Source organism: Pristiophorus japonicus, chromosome 13 (assembly GCF_044704955.1).
Source record: "Pristiophorus japonicus isolate sPriJap1 chromosome 13, sPriJap1.hap1, whole genome shotgun sequence".
Taxonomy (NCBI): domain Eukaryota; kingdom Metazoa; phylum Chordata; class Chondrichthyes; family Pristiophoridae; genus Pristiophorus; species Pristiophorus japonicus.
In genome coordinates, this window is record NC_091989.1 from 84,190,851 (window position 1) to 84,211,603 (window position 20,753).

Consider the following 20,753-nt stretch of genomic DNA (forward strand, 5'->3'; position numbering starts at 1 on the left):
GTTTTCTCTGGTGCAAGCAATTCCCTGATGAGGCCGTGGACTGTGGGCTCACATCAGGTCAACAGGATAGCTCTGCATTTATCTGCCAGCATGGCCGGATCATCACCTACCAGGTCATTTGCTACGAAATATTGGTCGAGCCACTCTGTAAAGGCTTCCCAATCTTCATGCTCTGGACCTTTTCTAATGCACCAAAGTTTGTCATTCTTGTGTGAAAGTTCATAATCTCGTCGCCAGTTGTTATGTCTTTAATACTCTTATGAATGATTCCACGAACTCCAGTGTTGTACTTGAGCTGTTGTGACCTTAGTCCCATTTATTGTAACTCCAGAGTGAGGCACAAGCATGGTGGGCAGCCTTTTATACTGGGCCCTGCACACCATTGCAGGTCACCCTCAGATCTCCTGCCGCAGTGCCCTCTGCTGGCACACCTTATGTGACTATGCACTTAGTATACATGTTCCACATACATGACAGTTTCAGTGATGTTTTGTCATCCCTGTACAAGCCAGGATGGGCTTAATAGGATATAATGTGAAACAGAATCAGTTTGAGTTCAGGAAAGTGGTCAGCTCTCACTGTTAGGTAACTAACTGGACAATCAGAACAAAGGGGTAAGTGACGACATTCTTCAACTCCTCTCTGACTTTGCTCTGGGTCACAACGTAAATGCAAGTGTTGCTGCAGGAACTGAGGAGTTGTAGCATTGACGCGATGAATCTAATGATGTACGGAAGACGCTCTTTGAGAAAGATATGAAGGAACTGATTCAATATAATTCGTTCATGGATGGTGTAAACAGCTTGTGTCATCCACAGCAGTATGAAGCTTGCAGATATACTGAAGAGCAGGATGATAGACTTCCTGCGATTCTCCATCTCTGTATCCTTGTGATTCTCCCGATCACCGTTCCCCCGCAGTCTCCTGTGGGCTCTACTCGCCAATAAAATATATCTGACAGTTAGGCCATTGAGGAGCAGAATCAGAATGAACGGGAGCAGTGGGGTTGTCACTCGATGTAAGAAGTCAAATGCTTTCCACAGGGGTGAGGTATAGTAGCTGAACTTCACCATGCAGAACCACGGCGTGCTAAAGAAATACACAGCTTCATATCGAAAATACCAAGGGATGTTCTTCAAAGAGCTCAGCACACACACTGTTGTGATTACCAACACTGCAGTTCTCCAAGTGCAATATTTAGTTTTCAGTTTCTGGCAACAAATGGCCACAAATCGATCACAGGTGAAAGCGACTGTGACCCAGAAAGAACAGTCTGTGGCTGCATGAGTGAGGCAGTCAATGAGACCACACAGGGTAATATTGTTCGTGAATGAGTCCGTGGAATAAAGGGGGATAATCTGCTTCAGTATCACGTCAGTGAGAATAACACTTAGATCAGCTGACGCCATCGCCACCAGGTGACAGGTGATACATCCGGACAGACCACACCTTCCTCGGGACAAGATCAGGATCACCAGCAGGTTAACTGTGAGAAATCACAACAAAAGTATCAGATAATACTCATCAGATTGGCAACACAGATTGGACATGATTTTGAGTGGGATTTATAATGTCCTTACTGCATTCTGCAAATAGAGATTGATTCCCAGACCTGGAGATTGCTAGTAAATGGAGACTGATCAATGGAACTGGACTGTGTTTTCAAGTGGAGGGTGATCTCTGGACATGAACAGTGCCACCAATTGGAGACTGATACCAGACTGGGGCATTGTTGTCATATGGTGAAAGATCTATCGACTTGGGCAGTGCTCTCAAACGTGGACTGAGCTGGGGAATTGGACAGTGCAATCAAATGAGAACTTATATCTGGGCCTAGTCCGTGCAAATAAATGGTGTTTTATCCCAGAAATGGACAGTTCTATCAAATGGAGATTGACCTCTGTTCCTGGACACTGTTATCAGAAAGAGAATGATGCACGGAATTGACAACTGCTATGAAATTGCAACCGATCTCTGGACCTGGGCAGTGCTAACAATTAGAGACTGAAACCCAAATATAGGCAGTTTTGTCAAATTGTGAACGATCTCTGGACTTGGGCTGTGCTTTGAAATACAAACTGATCTGTCGAACTAGAGAGTGCTAAGGAGTGGAATCTGATCTCCTGATGTAGGCATTCTGAGCAACTGTAGACTGACCACCGACTGATACAGTGCTTTCAAATGGAGACATATCCAAGTACTATGGAATAGAGAATGATCTATAGACCTGGTTAGTCCTAACAATTGTATAATGATTTTCAGACCTGGTAAGGATAAACAGTTAGAGACTGATCTTTAGACCTGGTTATTACCAACAATTGTGGATTGATCTGTTGATCTGGTTAGTGTTAACAATTGGACAGCTTAGTTTTAAAAATTGGAGCAGTATCAGTGCTCCTAGTTAGTTTGAACAATTGGAGAATGATCTCCAGACCTGTTTACTGATAACAATTGGAGAATAATCGGTTAGTGGTGAAAATGGGAGTGTGGTCTTCTCTTCTTGAGCAATCCCACGGAGTGGAGGATGACCAGGTGATTGCTGAGTCCAATGCGGGACCTACAGTCTCTCTCAAGGGTTTGGCAGATGGTAGTTTGAGGGATAGAACAATAGGTGCGGGAGTAGGCCATTCATCCCTTCAAGCCTGCACCACCATTCACTATGATCATGGCTGATCATTCACCTCAGTACCTCACTCCTGCTTTCTCTCCATACCCCTTTATCTCTTTAGCAGTAAGGACCACATCTAACTTCCTTTTGAATATATCTAACGAACTGGCCTCAACAACGCTCTGTTGTAGAGAATTCCACAGGCTCACAATTCTCTGAGTGAAGAAGTTTCTCCTCATCTCGGTCCTAAATGGCTTGCCCCTTATCCTTCGTCATTGATCCCTGCTTCTGGATTTCCCCAGCATCCTGCATCTAACCTCTCCACTCCCGTCAGAATTGTATATGTTTCCATGAGATCCCTTCTCATTCTTCTAAATTCCAGTGAATATAATCCTAGTCGATCCAATCTTTCTTCATATGTCAGTCCTGCCTTCCCGGGAATCATTCTGGTAAACATTCGCTGCACTACCTCAATAGCAAGAATGTTCTTCCTCAGATTGGGAGAACAAAACTGCACACAATATTCAAGGTGTGGCCTCACCAAGGCCCTGTACAACGGCATTAAGACCTCCCTGCTCCTACACTCAAATCCTCTCGCTACAAAGGCCAACATGCCATTTGCCTTCGTCACTGCCTGCTGTACCTGCATGCCAACTTTCAATGACTGATGTACCTTGACACCCAGGTCTCGTGGCACCTCCCCTTTTCCTAATCTGTCGTAATTCAGATAATATTCTGTCTTTCTGTTTTTGCCACCAAAGTTGATTACCTCACATTTATCGACATTATACGGCATCTGCCATGCATTTGCCCACTCACCTAATCTGTCCAAGTCACCTTGCAGCCTCTTAGCATCTTCCTCACAGCACAGACTGCCACCCAGCTTAGTGTCATCTGCAAGTTTGGAGATATCACGTTCAATTCCTTCGTACAAATCATGAATGTATATTGTAACTAGCTGTGGGCCCAGCACTGACCCTTGCAGTATCCCACTAGTCACTGCCTGCCATTCTGAAAAGGACTCGTTTGTTCCTACTCTTTGCTTCCTGTCTGCCAACCAGTTCTCTATCCACATCAATACATTATCCCCAATACCATGTGCTTTAAATTTGCTCACTAATCTCTTGTGTGGGACCTTGTCAAAAGCCTTTTGAACGTCCAACTATACCACATCCACTGGTTCTCCCTTGTTCACTCTACTATGTACATCCTCCAAAAATTCTTGAAGATTCATGAAGCATTATTTCCCTTTCATGACTTTGACCGATCCTGTCACTACTTTCCAAATGCGCTGCTATTATTACTTTAATAATTGATTCCAACATTTTCCGCAAACCGATGTCATGCTAACCGCTCCGTAATTCCCTGTTTTTGCTCTCCCTCCTTTTTTAAAAAGTGGCATAACATTAGCTACCCTCCAGGCCATAGGTACTGATCCAGAGTCAATAGAATGTTGGAAAATGAACACCAATGCATCCACTATTTCTAGGACCACTTCCTTAAGTACTCTGGGATGCAGAGTATCAGGCCCTGGGGATTTATCGGACTTTAATGCCATCAATTTCCCGATCATAATTTGCTGACTAATAAGGATTTCCTTCAGTTCCACCTTCTCACTAGACCCTCGGTCACCTAGTATTTACAGAAGGTTATTTGTGTCTTCCTTAGTGAAGGTGGTTGGGAAGGCTGCATGCCCTCCTGATGCTGTGTGCGATTGGCTTGCACGAGCTCCCAGCAAAGAGACTTGATGTGTTCAATGCCTTCCCGGATGCTTCTCTTCCACTTTGGGCCAGGGATTCCTTGGTGGCAGTGGGGATGTTGCACTTTTTCAAGGAGTCTTTGTGGGTGTCCATGAAGTGTTTCCTCTGCCTACCTGGGGCTCACTTGCTGAATCAGAGCTCCGAGTAGAGCACTTGTTTTTGGAGTCTAGCATCCAGAATGCAGACGATATGGCCCGTCCATCGGAGCTGATCGAGTGCGGTCAATGCTTCGATGCTGGGGATGTTGGCATGAGCGATATGTGCCCATCCTGCCAATGATTTTGCAGGATCTTGCAGAGGCATCGTTGGTGATACTTCTTCAGTGGTTTAAGGGATCTGCTGTACATATTCCATGCTTTTGAAGCTTATAGGAGGGCGGGTATCACTACTGCCCTGTAGACCATGAGCTTCGTTATGGGTTTGAGGTCCTGGTCTTCAAACACAACCTTCCTCAGCCGACGGAAGGCTGCACTGACACACTGAAGGCAGTGTTGGACTTCGTATTCGACGTCTGCCCTTGTTGACAGTAGGCTCCCGAGCTATGTTATATGTTTCAGGTTGTGCAAGGCCTCGTCATGGATCCTGATAATCGGGCGGCAGTGCTGTGTGACAGGGACAGTTGGTGCAGCATCTTTGTATTAGGAGTGTTTAGTGCAATGCCCATTCTATCGTACGCTATGATGAAGGTGTTGACGATGGTCTGGAGTTCAACCTCCGAGTGTGCGCAAATGCAAACGTCATCTGCATACTGTAATTCAAAGACAGAGTGTAGGACGACCTTGGATATGGACTGTATGTGACAGAGGTTGAACAGCTTCCTGTTCGTTCTATAGATAAGCTTCATTCCTGTGGGGAGCTTATTCAGGGTGAGATGGAGCATTGCTGCAAGGAAGATCGAGAAGAGCGTTGGTGCAATGATACAACCATGCTTGTCCCTGGACCGCATGTGTATTGGGTCTCTGGTGAATCCGTTATTCAGGATCATGGCTAGAATATCATGGTGGAGCAGGCAGAGGATCATGATGGACTTTTGAGCACAGCCGAATTTATGGAGGGCACTCCATAATCTCTCTGGGTTGACAGTGTCAAAGGCTTTTGTGAGGTCAAAGAAAGCCATGTACAGAGGTTGATACTGCTCCCTGCATTGTCTTTGAATTTGACACACGTTGACTGCCATGTCCATTGTGCCCCTTACTGGGTGGAATTCGCATCGTGAATCTGGGAGGAGCTCTTCAATCACTGGGAGAAGGCGATTGAGAAACATTCTTGTGATGACTTTCATTGTTGCAGACAGCAATGAAACTCCTCTGTAATTACCGCAATGGGATTTGTCACCGTCTAGACGTGGTTAGAGCTAAATATTGGAGAATGATCTGTAGAACTGGTGAATACTAATAATGGTCTATAGATATCGTTAGTGCTAACAATTGGAGAATGATCTCGACCTAGTTTCGGCTAACTGCTGAAGAATGAGCTGTAGACCTGATTAGATCTAACAATTGGAGAACGTTCTATAGAAGTGGTTAACACTAACAAATGGATAATGCTCTATGGATATGTTTAGTGTTAACAATGGGAGAATGATCTATTGAACTGGCCTGTTTTAGCAATTGTGTAATGATTTATCGATATGGTTAGTGCAAACAGTTCGAGAATGATCTTTAGAAACATAGCAATCTACAGCGCAGAAGGAGGCTATTTCATCCCATCGTGTCCACGCCCGACAAAAAAGAGGGCCCTTGGTTAGCAGCTCTGAAGAATACATATAAACCTATGAATAGTGAACAATGGCGGAAACGTGAAGAGCACCCAGCCCAACTAGTCTACCGCACACAACTGCGACACCCCTTGCTAAAAAAACAATCTACACTCCACCCCAATTGGAGCCATGTGATCTCATTCCCCAAAATTAAAGCCAAAACCGCGTCCTCTCGTGTTGGGTTTGTTACATACTGATTAAAAATGTTCTCTTGAATGCATTTTAAAAATTCTGCATGCTCTATACCCTTAACACTATATTTGTCCCAATCAATATTAGCATATTTACTTACTATTAGCATATCCCTTACTATTACTGCCCTATGGTTCTTGGACTTCACAGCAATTTGCCTACATATTTGCTCCTCTAACTCCATTCCACCGTTTGGGACTCTATAATACAAGCCCAGCAGTGTGATCGACCATTTTTTATTTTCAGTTCGATCTATATGGCCTCATTTGATGATCCCTCTGACATATTATCCCTTCTCACAGCTTTAATAGTTTATTTAATCAATACCACGATGCCCCAGCCCTTTTAATCTGGTTAGTGCAAAAAAAATGGAGAATGATCTATAGACATGGTTAGTTTTAACACTTGGAGAATGAGCTATAGACCCGCATAGTGTTATAAATTTGAGAATGATTTTTTGGTCTGGTTACTGTTACCAATTGGAGAAAGATCTATGGACGTGGTTACTTCTAATGGTTGGTGAATATTCTACGGACCTGGTTCGTGCTAACAATTGGAAACTGTTCTCTCGAAATGGTTAGCGCTTAATATTGGAGAATGTTCTGTGGGGCTGATAAATGTGAACAGTTGGAGAATGAACGATGCACCAGAAAAATTGTAGAACGATCTTTAGACCTGGTTAGTGCTAACTATTAGAGCATGATCTACAGCCCAGTTAGTGCCAACAATTGGACAATGAGCTGCAGACATGATCTGTGCTAAGAATTGCAGCATGATCTATAGACCTGGTTAGTGCTAACAATTAGTGAATTATCTATAGACATGATCAGTGCTAACAATTAGGCAATGAACTATAGACCTGGTTAGTGTTAACAATTGGAGTGTGATCTATGAACCTGGTTTGAGCTAAATATTGGAGAATGATGTGTAGCACGGGTTAGAGTTAACAATTGTGAAACGTTCTATGGACGTGCTTAATGCTATCAATTGAGAGTGGTCGATAGACATCGTTAGCATTAACAATTGGAGCATCATCTATAGACCTGGTCAGTACTATCAAGTGGAAAATGATCTGTGGATTTCTTTAGTGCTAACAATTGGAGAGTAATTTATGAACCTGGTTAGTGCTGGCAATTGGAGAATGATCTTTAAACCTGGTTAGTGCTAAAAATTGTTGAATGGATTATGGACCTGGTTAGTTTTAACAATATATAACGGTCTATGAACCTGCTCGTGTTAACAATTGAAGAATGATCTACGGACCTGGTTAATGTGAACAATTGGAGAATGATCGAGAGCCCTGGTAAGTGCTAACGATTGTAGAATGATCTATGGACCTGTTCTAGCAGAAAATTGGAGGATGATCTATGGGCCTGGATAATGATAGCGATCGGTAAATATTCTATGGTTCTGGTTAGTGCTGCCAATTGGAGAATGAAGTATGGAGCTGGTTAGTGCTGACAATTGGAGATTGATCTATGGACCTGGTTATTGCATACAATTGGTGAATGGTCTATGAACTAGGTTACTCCTAACAATTGGAGAATGAAGTATGGACCTGGTTAGTGCTTACAAATGGAGAATGATCTGTAGACCTGGATAGTGTAAATACTTGGAGAATGATCTATGGTGAATGGTCTATGGTCCACGTTCTTGTTAACAATTGTATAATTTCCTTTGGACCTGGTTAGTGATAACAATTAGATAATTATCTATAGACCTGTTTTGAGCTAAGTATTGCAGAATGATCTGTACAACTGGTTAGAGTTAACAATGAGAAAAAGTTCTATAAAAGTGGTTAATGCTAAAAATTGGAGGATGATCTTTTGACCTGGTTAATGATAACAATTGGAGAATGAATTATGAACATGATTCGTGTGAACAATTGCAGAATGGTCCATGAACCTGGTTACTGCCAACAATTGTGGAACAATATTTATGCCTGGTTACTGCCATCAATTGGACAATGATCTATAGACCTGGTTTGAGCTAACGATTGGGGAACAATCTGCAGAGCTGCACAGAGTTAACAATTGGGGAAGTTCGAACGAAGTGGTTAATGCTAATAATTGGAGAATGCTCTCTGGGCCTGGTTCGTGCTAACAAATTGAGAATATTTTATGGATCTGGTTAATGTTGTCAAATGGAGAGTTATCTATGCAGCTGGTTAATGTTAACAATTGGAAAATAACCTATGGACCTGGTTAGTGTTAACAATTGGAGAAGTATCTGTATAGACCTGATTAGTGTTACCAATTGGAGAATGATCCGTAGAGCTGGTAAATGCTAACAATTGAAGAATTATATAGAGACTAGATGAGTGTGAACAATTGGATAATGAACAATAGGCTTGGTTATTTCTAAAAATTGGAGAATGGACTACGGACCTGGTTAGTGCAGACAATTGGGGAATTATCTTTAGACCAGGTTAGTGCTAACAATTGTAGAATGACCTATTGACTTGGTTATTGATAACAATTGGAGAATGAATTATGGGCCTGGTCAATGGTAAAAATAATAGTTTGTTCTACTGAGATTTTTCTTGTTTAGAATTGGAGAATGATTTCTAACCCTTGTAGTGTGAATAATTACAGAATGGTCTATAAACCTGGTTAATGCGAACAATTTTAGAACACTCTTTAGACCTTGTTAGTATCAACAGTTGGACAATGATCTATGGCTCTGGTGAGTGCTGACAATTGTAGAAATAGCTGTGGAGCTGGTTAGTGTAAACAATTGGAGAATGATGGAGGGATCTAGTTAGTGCAAACTATTAGAGAATGAACTATAGACCTGGTTCGTGTTAACCACTGTAGAATATTCTGTGGACCTGTGTAGTGTTAACAATTGGAGAATGATCTATGGACCTGCTTAGTGCTTAAAATTGAAGAATGTTGTTTCAACCTGGTAACTGCTAACAAACGGAGAATCATCTCTCGAACTGGTAAGTGTTAACCATTGTAGATTATTCAAAGGACCTGGTTAGTGTTTAAATTTGAGAATGATCTATGGACCTGGTTACTGTTAATAATTGGTGAATGATCTGTGGACTTGATATGTGCTAATAATTGGGGAATGATCTAAATACATAGTTCGTGCTAACATTTTCAATATGGTCCATAGACCTGGTTAGAGTTACCTATTGGAGAATGATCTATCGTTCTGGTTATAGCTAACAATTGGACAATTGTCTATAGAACTTGTTTACAATTGGAGAGTGATCTATGAACCAGGTTAGTGGTGATAATTTGGGAATTATCTATAGACCTGGTTAGTGCTAACATTCCGTGGACCAGGGTAGTGATAACAATTGAAGAATGATCTAAGATCCTTGTTCATGCTATAATTGGAGAAAGCTTTATAGACCTGCTATGTGCTAACAATTGGGGAAGCATCTATGGACATGGTTAGTGCTAACAATTGGAGAATGATCTATAGATGTGGTATGTGTTATCAATTGGTGCATGATCTATAGACCTGGTTCAATTTAACAATTGGAAAATGATCTGTAGATCTGGTTAGTGCTAACAATGGGACAATGATCTAAGAATGTGGTTTATGCTAACAATTGGAGAATAATCCATTTATCTGGTGTTGAGAATTGCAGAAGTTTCTAAGAACCAGATTAGTGTTAACCATTGGAGAATGATCTATAGACCTGGTTAGTGTTCACAATTGGGAAATACATTATGGACCTGGCTAGGGATAAGAATTGTACACTGATCTAGGAATGTTGCTCGTGTGAAAAATTGCAGAATGATCTATGGATCTGGTTGGTGTTAACAATTGGAGAATGATCTATGAATCAAGTTTGCGTTAACAATTTGACAATGATCTCTGGACCGGCTTAGTGCTAGCAATCGGAGATTGATCTATAGACCTGGTTATTGCTAAAAAATGGAGAATTATCTATTTAGATGTTGTGGACAATTGGAGAAATATCTAAGAATGTTTTTAATGTTAACCATTGGAGATTGGTCAATAGACCTGGTTAGTGCAAGTAATTGGAGAATGATCTATGAAACTGGTTTGTGTTAAGAAGTGAAGAATGATCTATTGACCTGGTTAGTGTTAGCCATTGGAGAATGAACTATGGACCCGCTTAGTTCGAACAATTGGAGGATGAACAATGAACCTGGTAACGGTAGCGTAGTTATAAAATCGCCGGACTGATAATCAAGATGACTGGACTAATGATCGAGAGACACGAGTTCAAAACCGACCACGGCAGCTGGGAGCTTAACTTCAGTTAATTAATCATTATGGAATATTAAAAAAGCTATTGTTGGGAATAGTGACCATGAAAATACCGGATTATCCTAAAAACTCATCTGTTTCAATAATATCCTCCAGCGAACTGCCGTACTTACCCGGTCCGGCTTATATGTGACTCTAAATACACTGCAACATGGCTGACTCTTAACCGCCCTCTGAAATGGCCTAGCAAGCCAGTCAGCTGTACACAACCGCTAAGAAAAACAAGAGAGAGTATAAATCCAGATGGACTCCCTGGCATCGACCTCGGCAAATCACACCTAGCACAATCGACACCGCAAATTCATTCTTACCAACATCTGGGGACTTGTGCCAAAATTGGGAGAGCTGTCCCACAAACCAGTCAAGCAACAGCCTGATGTAGTCATACTCACAGTATCGTACCTTTCAGCCAATGTCCCATAATCATCCACCACCATCCCTCTGTATGTCCTGTCCCACCGGCAGAACAGACACACACGGGGTGGCGGCACAGTGGTATACAGTTGGGAGGGAATGGCCTTTGGAGACCTTAGCATTGACTTTTGACAGCATGAAGTCTCAAGGCTTCACATCAAAAATCGGCAAGGAAACCTGCAGATTATAAGCTACCGCCCTCACACAGCTGATGATTCAGTACTCCTCCATGTTGAATACCACTTGGAAGGAGCACTTAGAGTAGCAAGGGCATAGAATTTATTCTGAGTGGAGGACTTCAATGTCCATCACCAAGAGTGGCGCGGCAGCAGCACTACTGACAAAGCTGGCTGAGACCTGAAAGACATAGCTGCCAGACTGGGCCTGCAGCAGGTGATGAAAGAACTAACACGAGCGAAAAACCTACTTGACCTCATCCTCACCAATCTACCTGTCGCAGATGCATCTGTCCATGATAGCATTGGTAGCAGTAAACAGCACACAGTCACTGTGGAGATGAAGTTCCGTCTTCACATGGAGGACACCATCCATCATGCTCTGTGGCATTACCACCGTGATAATTGGGACAGTTTCAGAACTGACCTAGCAGCTCAAAACTGGGCATCCATGAGGCGCTGTGGGCCATCAGCAGCAGCAGAACTGTATTGCACCACAACCTGTAAACACATGGCCCAGCATATCCCTCAATCTACCATTACCATCAAGCCAGGGGACCAACCCTGGTTCAATGAAGAAAGTAGAAGAGCATGCCAGGAGCAGCACAAGGCAAACCAGAAAATGAGGTGCCAACCTGAGGAAGCTGCAACACAGGACTACATGCATGCTAAACAGTTATTGCAGCATACTATAGACAAGGCTAAGCGGTCCAACAACCAACAGCTCAGATTAATGTGCTGTATCCTGCCACATCCAGTCATTAATGGTGGTGGACCATTAAACAATTAACCGGAGGAGGATGCTCCATGAATATCCCCATCCTCAATGATGGCAGAGCCCGGCATGTGAGTGCAAAAGAAAAGGCTGAAGTGTTCACAACCATCTTCAGCCAGAAATGCCGAATGGATATCAGCCTCCTCCTGATGTCCCCACCCTCAAGAAAGCCCGTCTTCAACCAATTCGATTCACTCCACGTGATATCAAGAGACATAAGCACTGGAAAAATAAAAGGCTCTGAGCCCCAACAACATTCCGGCTGTGGTGCTAAAGACTTGTGCTACACAACTAGCTGTGCCTCTAGCGAAGCTGTTCCAACGCAGATCGAATACTGGCATCGATGCGACAATGTGGAAAACTGCCCAGGTATGGTCTGTCCACAAAAAGCAGGACAAATCCAATCCAGCCAATTACTGCCCCATCAGTCTACTCTCAATCATCAGCAAAGTAATGGAAGGTTTCATCAACCGTGCTTTCAAGCAGCACTTACTCACCAATAAGCTGCTCACTGATGCCCAGTTTGAGATCCGCCAGGGCCACTCAGCTCCAGAACTTTTATAGCATTCGTCCAAACATGGATAATACAGCTGAATTCTAGAGACGAGGTGAGAGTGACTGCAAATAACATCAAGGCAGCATATGACTGAGTGTGGAAGCAAGGAGCCCTAGTAAAACTTAATTCAATCGGAATCAGAGGGAAAAGCCTCCACTGGCTGGAGACATACCTAGCACAAAGGAAGATGGTTGTGGTGGTTGGAGGTCAATCATCGCAGCCCCAGGACATCGCTGCAGAGTTGCTCAGGGCAATGTCATAGGCCCAACCATTTTATGTTGCTTCATCAATGAATTGCCCTCCATGATAGGTTCAGAAGTGAGGATGTTCGCTGATGACGGCACAGTGTTCAGTTCCATTCGTAACTCCTCAGATAATGGAGCAATCCATACCCGCATGCAGCAAGACCTGGACAACATTCAGGCTTGGGCTGATAAGTGGCAAATATCATCCGTGCCACAATGAAGTGCGAGGCAATGAAGTCTCCAGCAAGGGACAGTCTAACCATCGCCCCTCAACATTCAATGTCATTACCATCGCCGAATCTCCCACCACCAACTTCCTGGGGTCATCATTGTCCAGAAACTTAACTGGACCAGCCACAAAGATACTGTGGCAACAAGAGCCGGTCAGAGGCTAGGTATTCTGTGGTGAGTGTCTCACCTCCTGACTCCCCAAGGACTTTCTACCACCTTCAAGGCACAAGTCAGGAGTATGATGAAATACTTTCCACTTCCCTGGAGGAGTGCAGCTCCAACAACACTCAAGAAGTTCGACATCATCCTGGACAAAGCAGCCCGCTTGATTGGCACCCCATCCAACACTTTAACCGTCCACTCCCTCCATCACTGAATTACCGTGGCTGCAGTGTGTACCATCTACAAGATGCACTGCAGCAAATCACCGAGACATCTTCAGCAGCAGCTCCCAAATGCAAGACTTATACCACCTAGGAGGACATGGGCAACAAGAACATGGGAACTCCACCACCTCCACATTCCCCTCCAAGTCACACACAATCCTTATTTAGAAGCATAATTCCGTTCCTTCACCGACCGTCGCTGGATCAAAAACCTGTAACTTCCTCCTGAATAGCAGTATGAGAGTAAAATAACTACATGGACTGTACTGGTTCAAGAAGGTGGCTCTCCACAACCTTCTCAAGGGCAATAAATAGTGGCCTTGCCAGCGACACTCACATTCCCCGATCAAATATTTGTTTTTAAATTGGAGATTGATCTATAGATCTGCTTAGTGTCAATCATTGGAGACTGAACTATGAAACTGGTTCTTATTAACAATTGGTGAATGATCTATGCAACAGGCAATTTCTAATAATTGGAGAATGATCCAGGAACGTGGGTAATGCTAATAATTGGTCAATGATCTACAGATCTGGTTAGTGTTAACAATTGGGGAATATTATATGGACCTGGGTAGGGATATTAATTGTGGACTGATCTCGGAACCTTGTTCGTGTGAACAATTGGAGAATGATAAAGGACCTGCTTCCCATTAACAATTGCAGAATGATCAATAGACCTGGTTAGTGCTAACAATTGGAAAATGATCTATAGACCTGGTCAGTGCGAACACTTGCAGAATGAACTATAAACTTGGTAAGTGCTAACAATTGGAGAATCAACTATGGACTGGTTATTACAGACAATTGGAGAATGATATAGACCTGTTTAGGGCTAACAATTGGAGAATGAATTATGGACCTGCCGAGTGTTAACAATTGGAGAATTATCTATTTACCTTGTGTTGACTATTGGAGAATTATCTAAGCAACTGCTCAGTGTTAACCATTGTAGAATGATCTATGGACCTGGTTATTGATAATAACTGGAGAATGATCTATGGATGAGGTTAGTGTTAACATTTGGAGAATGCGCTATAGATGTGGTAAATGTTATCAATTGTAGCATGATCTATAGAACTGGTTCGTGTTAACAATTAGAAAATGATCTATGGACATGGTTAGTTCAAGCAATTGAAGATTGATGTGTCAATCTGGTTGCTGCTGACAATCGGAAAATGGTCTGTCGACCTGGTAAGTGCTAAACATTGGAGAATATTCTCAGGACCTAGTTATTGTTAATAATTAGAGAATGATCTATGGCATTGGTTAGTATTAACGTGATGAATTTTCTATGGATCAGGTTAGTGCGATTAATTGGAGAATGATTAATAGACCTGGTTCGTGATAACTATTGGAGAATGATCTATAAACCTGGTTATGCTAACAATTGTAGCACAAACTTTATATGTTTTTAGTGCTAACAATTGGAGAATGATCTGGTTAGTGGTAACAATTGGAGAATTATCAACAGACCTTGTTCAAGCTAACAATATCAGCATGATCTATCGATCCAGTTCAAGTTAACAATTGGAGAATGATCTATAGTTCTGGTTCGTGCTAACAATTGGAGAATTGTCTATAGACCTGGCAATGTTTACAATTGGTGAATGGTCTATGGCCCTGGTTAATGTTAAGCATTGGAGAATATTCTGTGGACCCAGGTCGTGATAATCATTGAAGAGTGATCTAAGTACCTTGTTGGTGCTAACAAATCTACAAAGATTTATAGACCTGCTATGTGCTAACAATTGGGGAAACATCCATCAACAGGGTTACTGTTAACCATTGTAGAATATTCTGTGGACCTGGTAGTGTTAACAATTGGAGAATGATCTATAGACCTGGTTAGTGCTAAGAATTGGAGAACTATATATTTACCTGGGGTTGACAATTGGTGAATTTTCTGAGAACCTATGAAACTATGGGAGCATGATCTATAGACCTGGTTAGATTTAACATTTGGAGATGTTTCTATTGATCTTGTTTAATGCTAACAATTGGATAATGGTCTATAGACCTGGTTAGTGCTAATAAATTGTAGATTGTACTATGGACCTGTTTCGAGCTAACAATTGATCTATGTAACTGGTTAGGTCTAACAATTGGAGAATGATCCAATATCCGGGAGAGTTTTAACCAAATTACAATTGAAGAACGTTGTATCGAACGGGTTAGTAGTAACAACTGGAGAATTACCTATAGACCTGGTAAGAACTTATAAGTGGAGAATGCTCTATGTTCCTGGTTAGTGTTAACATTTGGTGAATTATCTATGGACCTGGTTAGTGCGAACAATTGGAGAATGATTTCGAGACCTGGTTCGTGATACTTATTGGAACATGATCTATAAACGTGTTTAATGCTAACAATTGTAGAATGAACCTTAGTCCTGGTTACTGCTAACAATTGGACAATGTTCTATGGACCTGGTTATTGTTAACAATTGTAGAATGATTTTGGACTTGGTTGGTGTTAACAATTGAAGAAGGATATATGGATCTGACTAAAGTTAAAAATTCGGGATTGAACTATAGCCCTAGTAGGTGCTCATAACTGGAGATTATTGTATGGAACCGGTAAAGGCTAACAATTGGAGAACCATATAAGTATCTCCTCTTTATATATATATGCTATCCAATGTCTCTACCCTCTTCTCCTTCCCTGTCACATTGGCAGCATTCCTTTCTTAAAGGGAACACAGATGAAAAGTTTAATTTTGTATCTCAGCCCTGGCCTCAGATTCCACAAGACGATTCAGTGTTGATCCCTAATCGGTCCCACCCTTCATTTGACTCTGTATTCAGTCACTGTCTCCAGGAGACAGCTTTCTGTTTGGTAATAATTCGGCATTTTGTTTATCACTCAATATGACTCAATTTCATTGCAATACTCAGGTCCACGAATAAGTCTCCATTTTATAGCCACTATCCAAGTCTAAAGATGAAACTCCACTTCATATCCCTAACATGGATCCATAGATCATTCTCCAATTGTTAACATTTGCCGGGTACATATATCATTCTCCAATGGGTAGCACTAACCAGTTATATGGATCATTCTCCAATTCTTAGCACTAGCAAAGCCCATATAACATTCACCAGTTATTAACACTAAGCAGGTCTATATATATTTCTCCAATTGTTATCACAAACCGGATCTATAGATCATTCTGCAATTGTAAGCACTAATCAGGTCGATAAAGCATTCTCCAATTGTTTACACTAACCACGTTCATAGATTAATCCGCAATTATAAGTATACAGTGATGTCCCCATGGAGTTGGTATTAGGGCCACTGCTATTTTTCATATACGTCAGGTGTAGGGAGTATAATTTCAAAGTTTACAGATGACACAAAGCTTGGAAATATAGTAACAGTGAGGAGGATAGCAACAGACTTCAGGCAGACACAGAGAGACTGGTCAAATGGGCACATACATGGCAGAAAACATTTAATGCAAAGCAGTGTGAAGCGAAGCATTTTGTTAAGGAGGATTAGGAGAAGCAACGAAAAATTAATGCTACAATATTAAAGGGGTGCAGGAACAGGAGGACATGGGGATGTTGTACACAAATCTTTGAAGGTATAGAACAAGTTGTTGAGTCTGTTGAAAAGGTATTTGCGATCCTGTGCTTTATAAAGGAGGGATGTGACCGGTGCCCAGGGGAGGCGTGAGTTCAGGGCTAGGGGCCCAGGTGTAGCATGGGCCAGCCCACACTTCGATATGGGTGCGCACTAGGTCCATGCAGAAGAGCAGGTCTCTGTATTGTATAGGGTTAATCACATAGGGTTAATTATGATGTTCCGACATTTACAGTGTGTTTTCTTCTTCAAGCCTCGTGGAATGTTCTTGATGAAGAGAGAGAGAGAGAGAGAGAGAGAGACCTTGATGCACACACCGTCTTGTTTATGGGACGATCGGCGCCTTGAGGTCTCATGCTGGGGCCTTACAGATTAAGTGTTGGCCATAAGGCACATGCACCCACGTTTGTTCAATAGTATAAAGGAACGGAACTGTCCAGTAGCTTTTTGAACTTCACCTTGGACCGTGATTCGCGAGCAGTGCCGGGACCCCCAAGGCTCCTGACCAGCCATGGTTGTGGAGTTCCCGACGGGCCGAAGGCTGATAGCTTTGTTGCATCTTATCATATTTCGCTTTTCTTCGTAAACTGTATTATGTTTCTTTTCTCTCAGTAAATGGTGTTTTATCTTTACTTCATTTGTCTTGTCCCTTATTTAACATTCATCCAGATCCCGAACCTGGGTCTATTAATATCGATCCAATACATTTTGGCGTAGTCGGCAGGATCTGGTAAAATGTCTAAGAGAAAAGACAAGAAGCAGTCTCCTCCTGCGGGACAGAAGAATAGAGTACCAGGGCGGAGCACGAGGGATGAGGGTTTTGGCTCTCTTGCCAATGTGCTAGCCCGGTTTGGACCCCCATAACATTGGGATATGCAGTTATTGGAAAAAAGCAAAGATAGAACCGTACCCCACTAGGGACTGTCTCTCCTGGAGGAAGTGGGCTTCCGACAGGAGAAAAGAAGTCCCCCACAAATGGGATGGATTTTGTTGACAGTATTAAAGGCGATGTGTAAACAACTTAAGGAAAGTGAGGCAGAAAAGTTGCAGTTAAAAACAGCTGATAAGGTTTTGGAAAGTCAAAACTTGACCCTGACTGAAGTGGTCCGCACTGCACAAGAACGGGCGCATAAAGTCAATGAACAATCAGAAACTTTAATATGCCGTCTGGTGACAGTACAAAATACGATGGAAATTACAGATAGATTGGTCAAAGGTACGTGCATTGTTAGCTGGACCCACTTGGGATCCGGCTCATTGGGACAGAGACATCTGGTACTCCTTTGACTCAGAATATGAGTGGACAGATAGAGAGGGGGGAACGGGAGGAAAGTAAAGTCCCTCCCCCATACACTCCGAGCACGGAAGCTAGACCCCTTATGACAAATAAGACAGCAAGATGGGGAACAGTCGGTAACCACTAGAGGGGTGAGTGACTTCACCACTGGTGAGTTTCAAGAAATAGGGTCTCGATTTTGCCAAAAACCCGGGGAGTCATTGTCAGAATGGCTAAACTGGATTTGGGACCAGGGAGCATCAGGCATAATACTTAACCTCGAACAGTTAACAAAAATGGGGACTATGACTATGGACCACCATATCAGTGGTACGGAATGTGCACGGCACACTTTCGCTATAGGACATGGTCACTATAGGGGCCCGGCAAAAATATCCCTCTGCCGTTGATTGGGAAGGGGAGGTAAAACCTTGGAATACCATGGCGGAGTGTTCGATATAGTTGCGCAATATGGCAACACAGGGAGGATTATATCACCAACCATATGGGGTGCCAGATCAGGAGCTCTTTACGGCAGCAATGCGGAGCAGTAACTGATGAAGAGTGGCCCTCCTATGATGAGGGTGCGCTACTCGCTTTGTTGGGACCAGCCCAAGGGCAGTGGGTGTGGCATACTTGCCTATTGTTAGGACAGTTAGAGGATGTATAAGATAGTGTGTGAGAGTCGAGAACGGCTAAGGTAGAGGGGCATCGGGACCAGCGACAAGGTTCGACCTCTGGGAAAGATACAGGGTCAGGAACGACAAAAAAAAGAATTACGCGGAGGGACATGTTCGCCGCTTTACTGAAGGCAGGGGTCCCCAAGGAAAAAATTGATGGAATCCCAACAGGAGCGATGTATTCCATGTGGAAGAAACACTGTGTCCCAGGAACACAGGGTGAAAGGAGGGAGCTAAGGGAGACTAAGTCGGATAGCGATAAGTCTGCGGATGCGGAGAAACCACCACCCGCTAGCCAATACCCCAACGTAGAAGAGCTGTGGAAGGCTAGTAATCCCCTCGACTAAGGATGTGGCCGGGATCCAGGAATTCTCCCTGTTAGAACCACGTCAACCCAAGTTCCCGGGGATCTGAGGCCACACATTCCGATTACGATACATTGGCGGTTGGGGAACATACAAAGTGATGTTGCTTTACTAGACACAGGGGCAGAACTTACGATTGTTCATGGACATCCTAGGAAACACACAGGGACCTGTATGATGATTAACGGGTTCGGAGGGGCAGAAACGCCCGCTGTCCGAAAAACTATCAGAATGCCGTTGGGAAATGGGCCTCCGCGCTGGTTAACGGTCTTAATATTGGCAGTAAAGAAACATATTTTTGGGATGGACCTTTTAAAGGGAACCACACACAATACCTCGTTCGGCCGATTCTCATTCGGGATACAGGCGATCACTGTGATTGCAGGGGAAGAAAAGTGGGTACCAATGGTAATACCACGGCCATTGCGTATAGTAACTATTAAACAGTACCGAATACCTGAGGGACACAAACGTGACAAAAGTTGAAGGATGACTCTGGACTACCGATAACTGAACAAATTTGCCCCTCCCCTGGCAACGGCTGTCCCAGATGTAGTAACTATAACAGAGCGGCTGTCTGAAGCAGGTGCGGAGTGGTATGCGGTCATCGACCTGGCCAATGCCTTTTTCTCCATTCCAATAGCGAAAGAATCCCAGGACCAGTTTGCATTCACTTGGGAAGGGAGGCAATACACATTTAAACACCTACCTCAAGGTTACCTACATAGCCCTACCTTATGCCACGGACTGGTGGCCGGGACCTGGACATGTGCACATTGGCTCATAATGGCTCACTAGCACACTACATCGATGATGTACTAATAAGGGGTCCCACCGAGGCAGTGGTGTCAGAAGCACTATCTACTTTAATCCAACACAAGCGAGACAGGGGCTGGGAGATAAATCCTAAGAAGGTGCAGGGCCCTAGCCAGACTGTCCAGCTTCTAGGGATTCAATGGCTTCGGGGTGAGTGCATGATACCCGAACCTGTGAAGAATTAAATTCAAGAAATGGCCACCTCCCACGAATAAAACTGACACACAAGAGTTTGTGGGACTACTGGGTTACTGGAGGAGACACATACCTCACCTCACGATGTTGTTAAAACCGCTGTATGCTGTAACACGAAAAAAGGCCCACTTCGAGTGTGGAAAGGAACAACAGGTGGCTTTTGATGCAGCCAAAGAAGCCGTAGCCCAAGCTTTACCACTAGCCCCGCGAGTGCCTGGGCAGCCTTTTGAGCTACAGGTATCCGTTGCCAATGATACTGCAGTATGGAGTTTGTGGCAGGTTCCACATGGCACTCGTATACTGTTAGTGTCCTGGTCTAGAAAATTGACAGATGCTGCTACTCGTTACACTCCATTTGAGAAACAATTATTAGCATGTTATTGGGCCCTAACAGAAACAGAAGGACAGACAGGGGACGACAAAGTCAGTTTAAGATCAGACCTGCCCATATTATCCTGGGCTCTCTCAGAAAATGAG

The 20,753-nt window shown here is 43.2% G+C and overlaps 1 protein-coding gene across 1 annotated transcript; it reads right to left on the minus strand.

Moving 5' to 3' along the window:
- Positions 1-581: 581 nt before the first annotated feature.
- LOC139278137 (probable G-protein coupled receptor 139) lies at positions 582-19,415 on the minus strand. Its single transcript, XM_070896792.1, has 3 exons — positions 19,400-19,415; positions 3,446-3,502; positions 582-1,486 (listed from the first exon to the last, which is right to left on the minus strand). The coding sequence occupies exons 1-3, from the start codon at positions 19,413-19,415 to the stop codon at positions 582-584; spliced, it is 978 nt and encodes a 325-aa protein (XP_070752893.1).
- Between the last annotated feature and the right edge of the window lie 1,338 nt (positions 19,416-20,753).

Coding starts and splice junctions, on each gene's coding strand:
- LOC139278137 (XM_070896792.1), bottom strand. Junction 1,487..3,445: donor AGATGCTAAGAGGCTGCAAG/GTGACTTGGACA, acceptor GATTTCTCACAG/TTAACCTGCTGGTGATCCTG.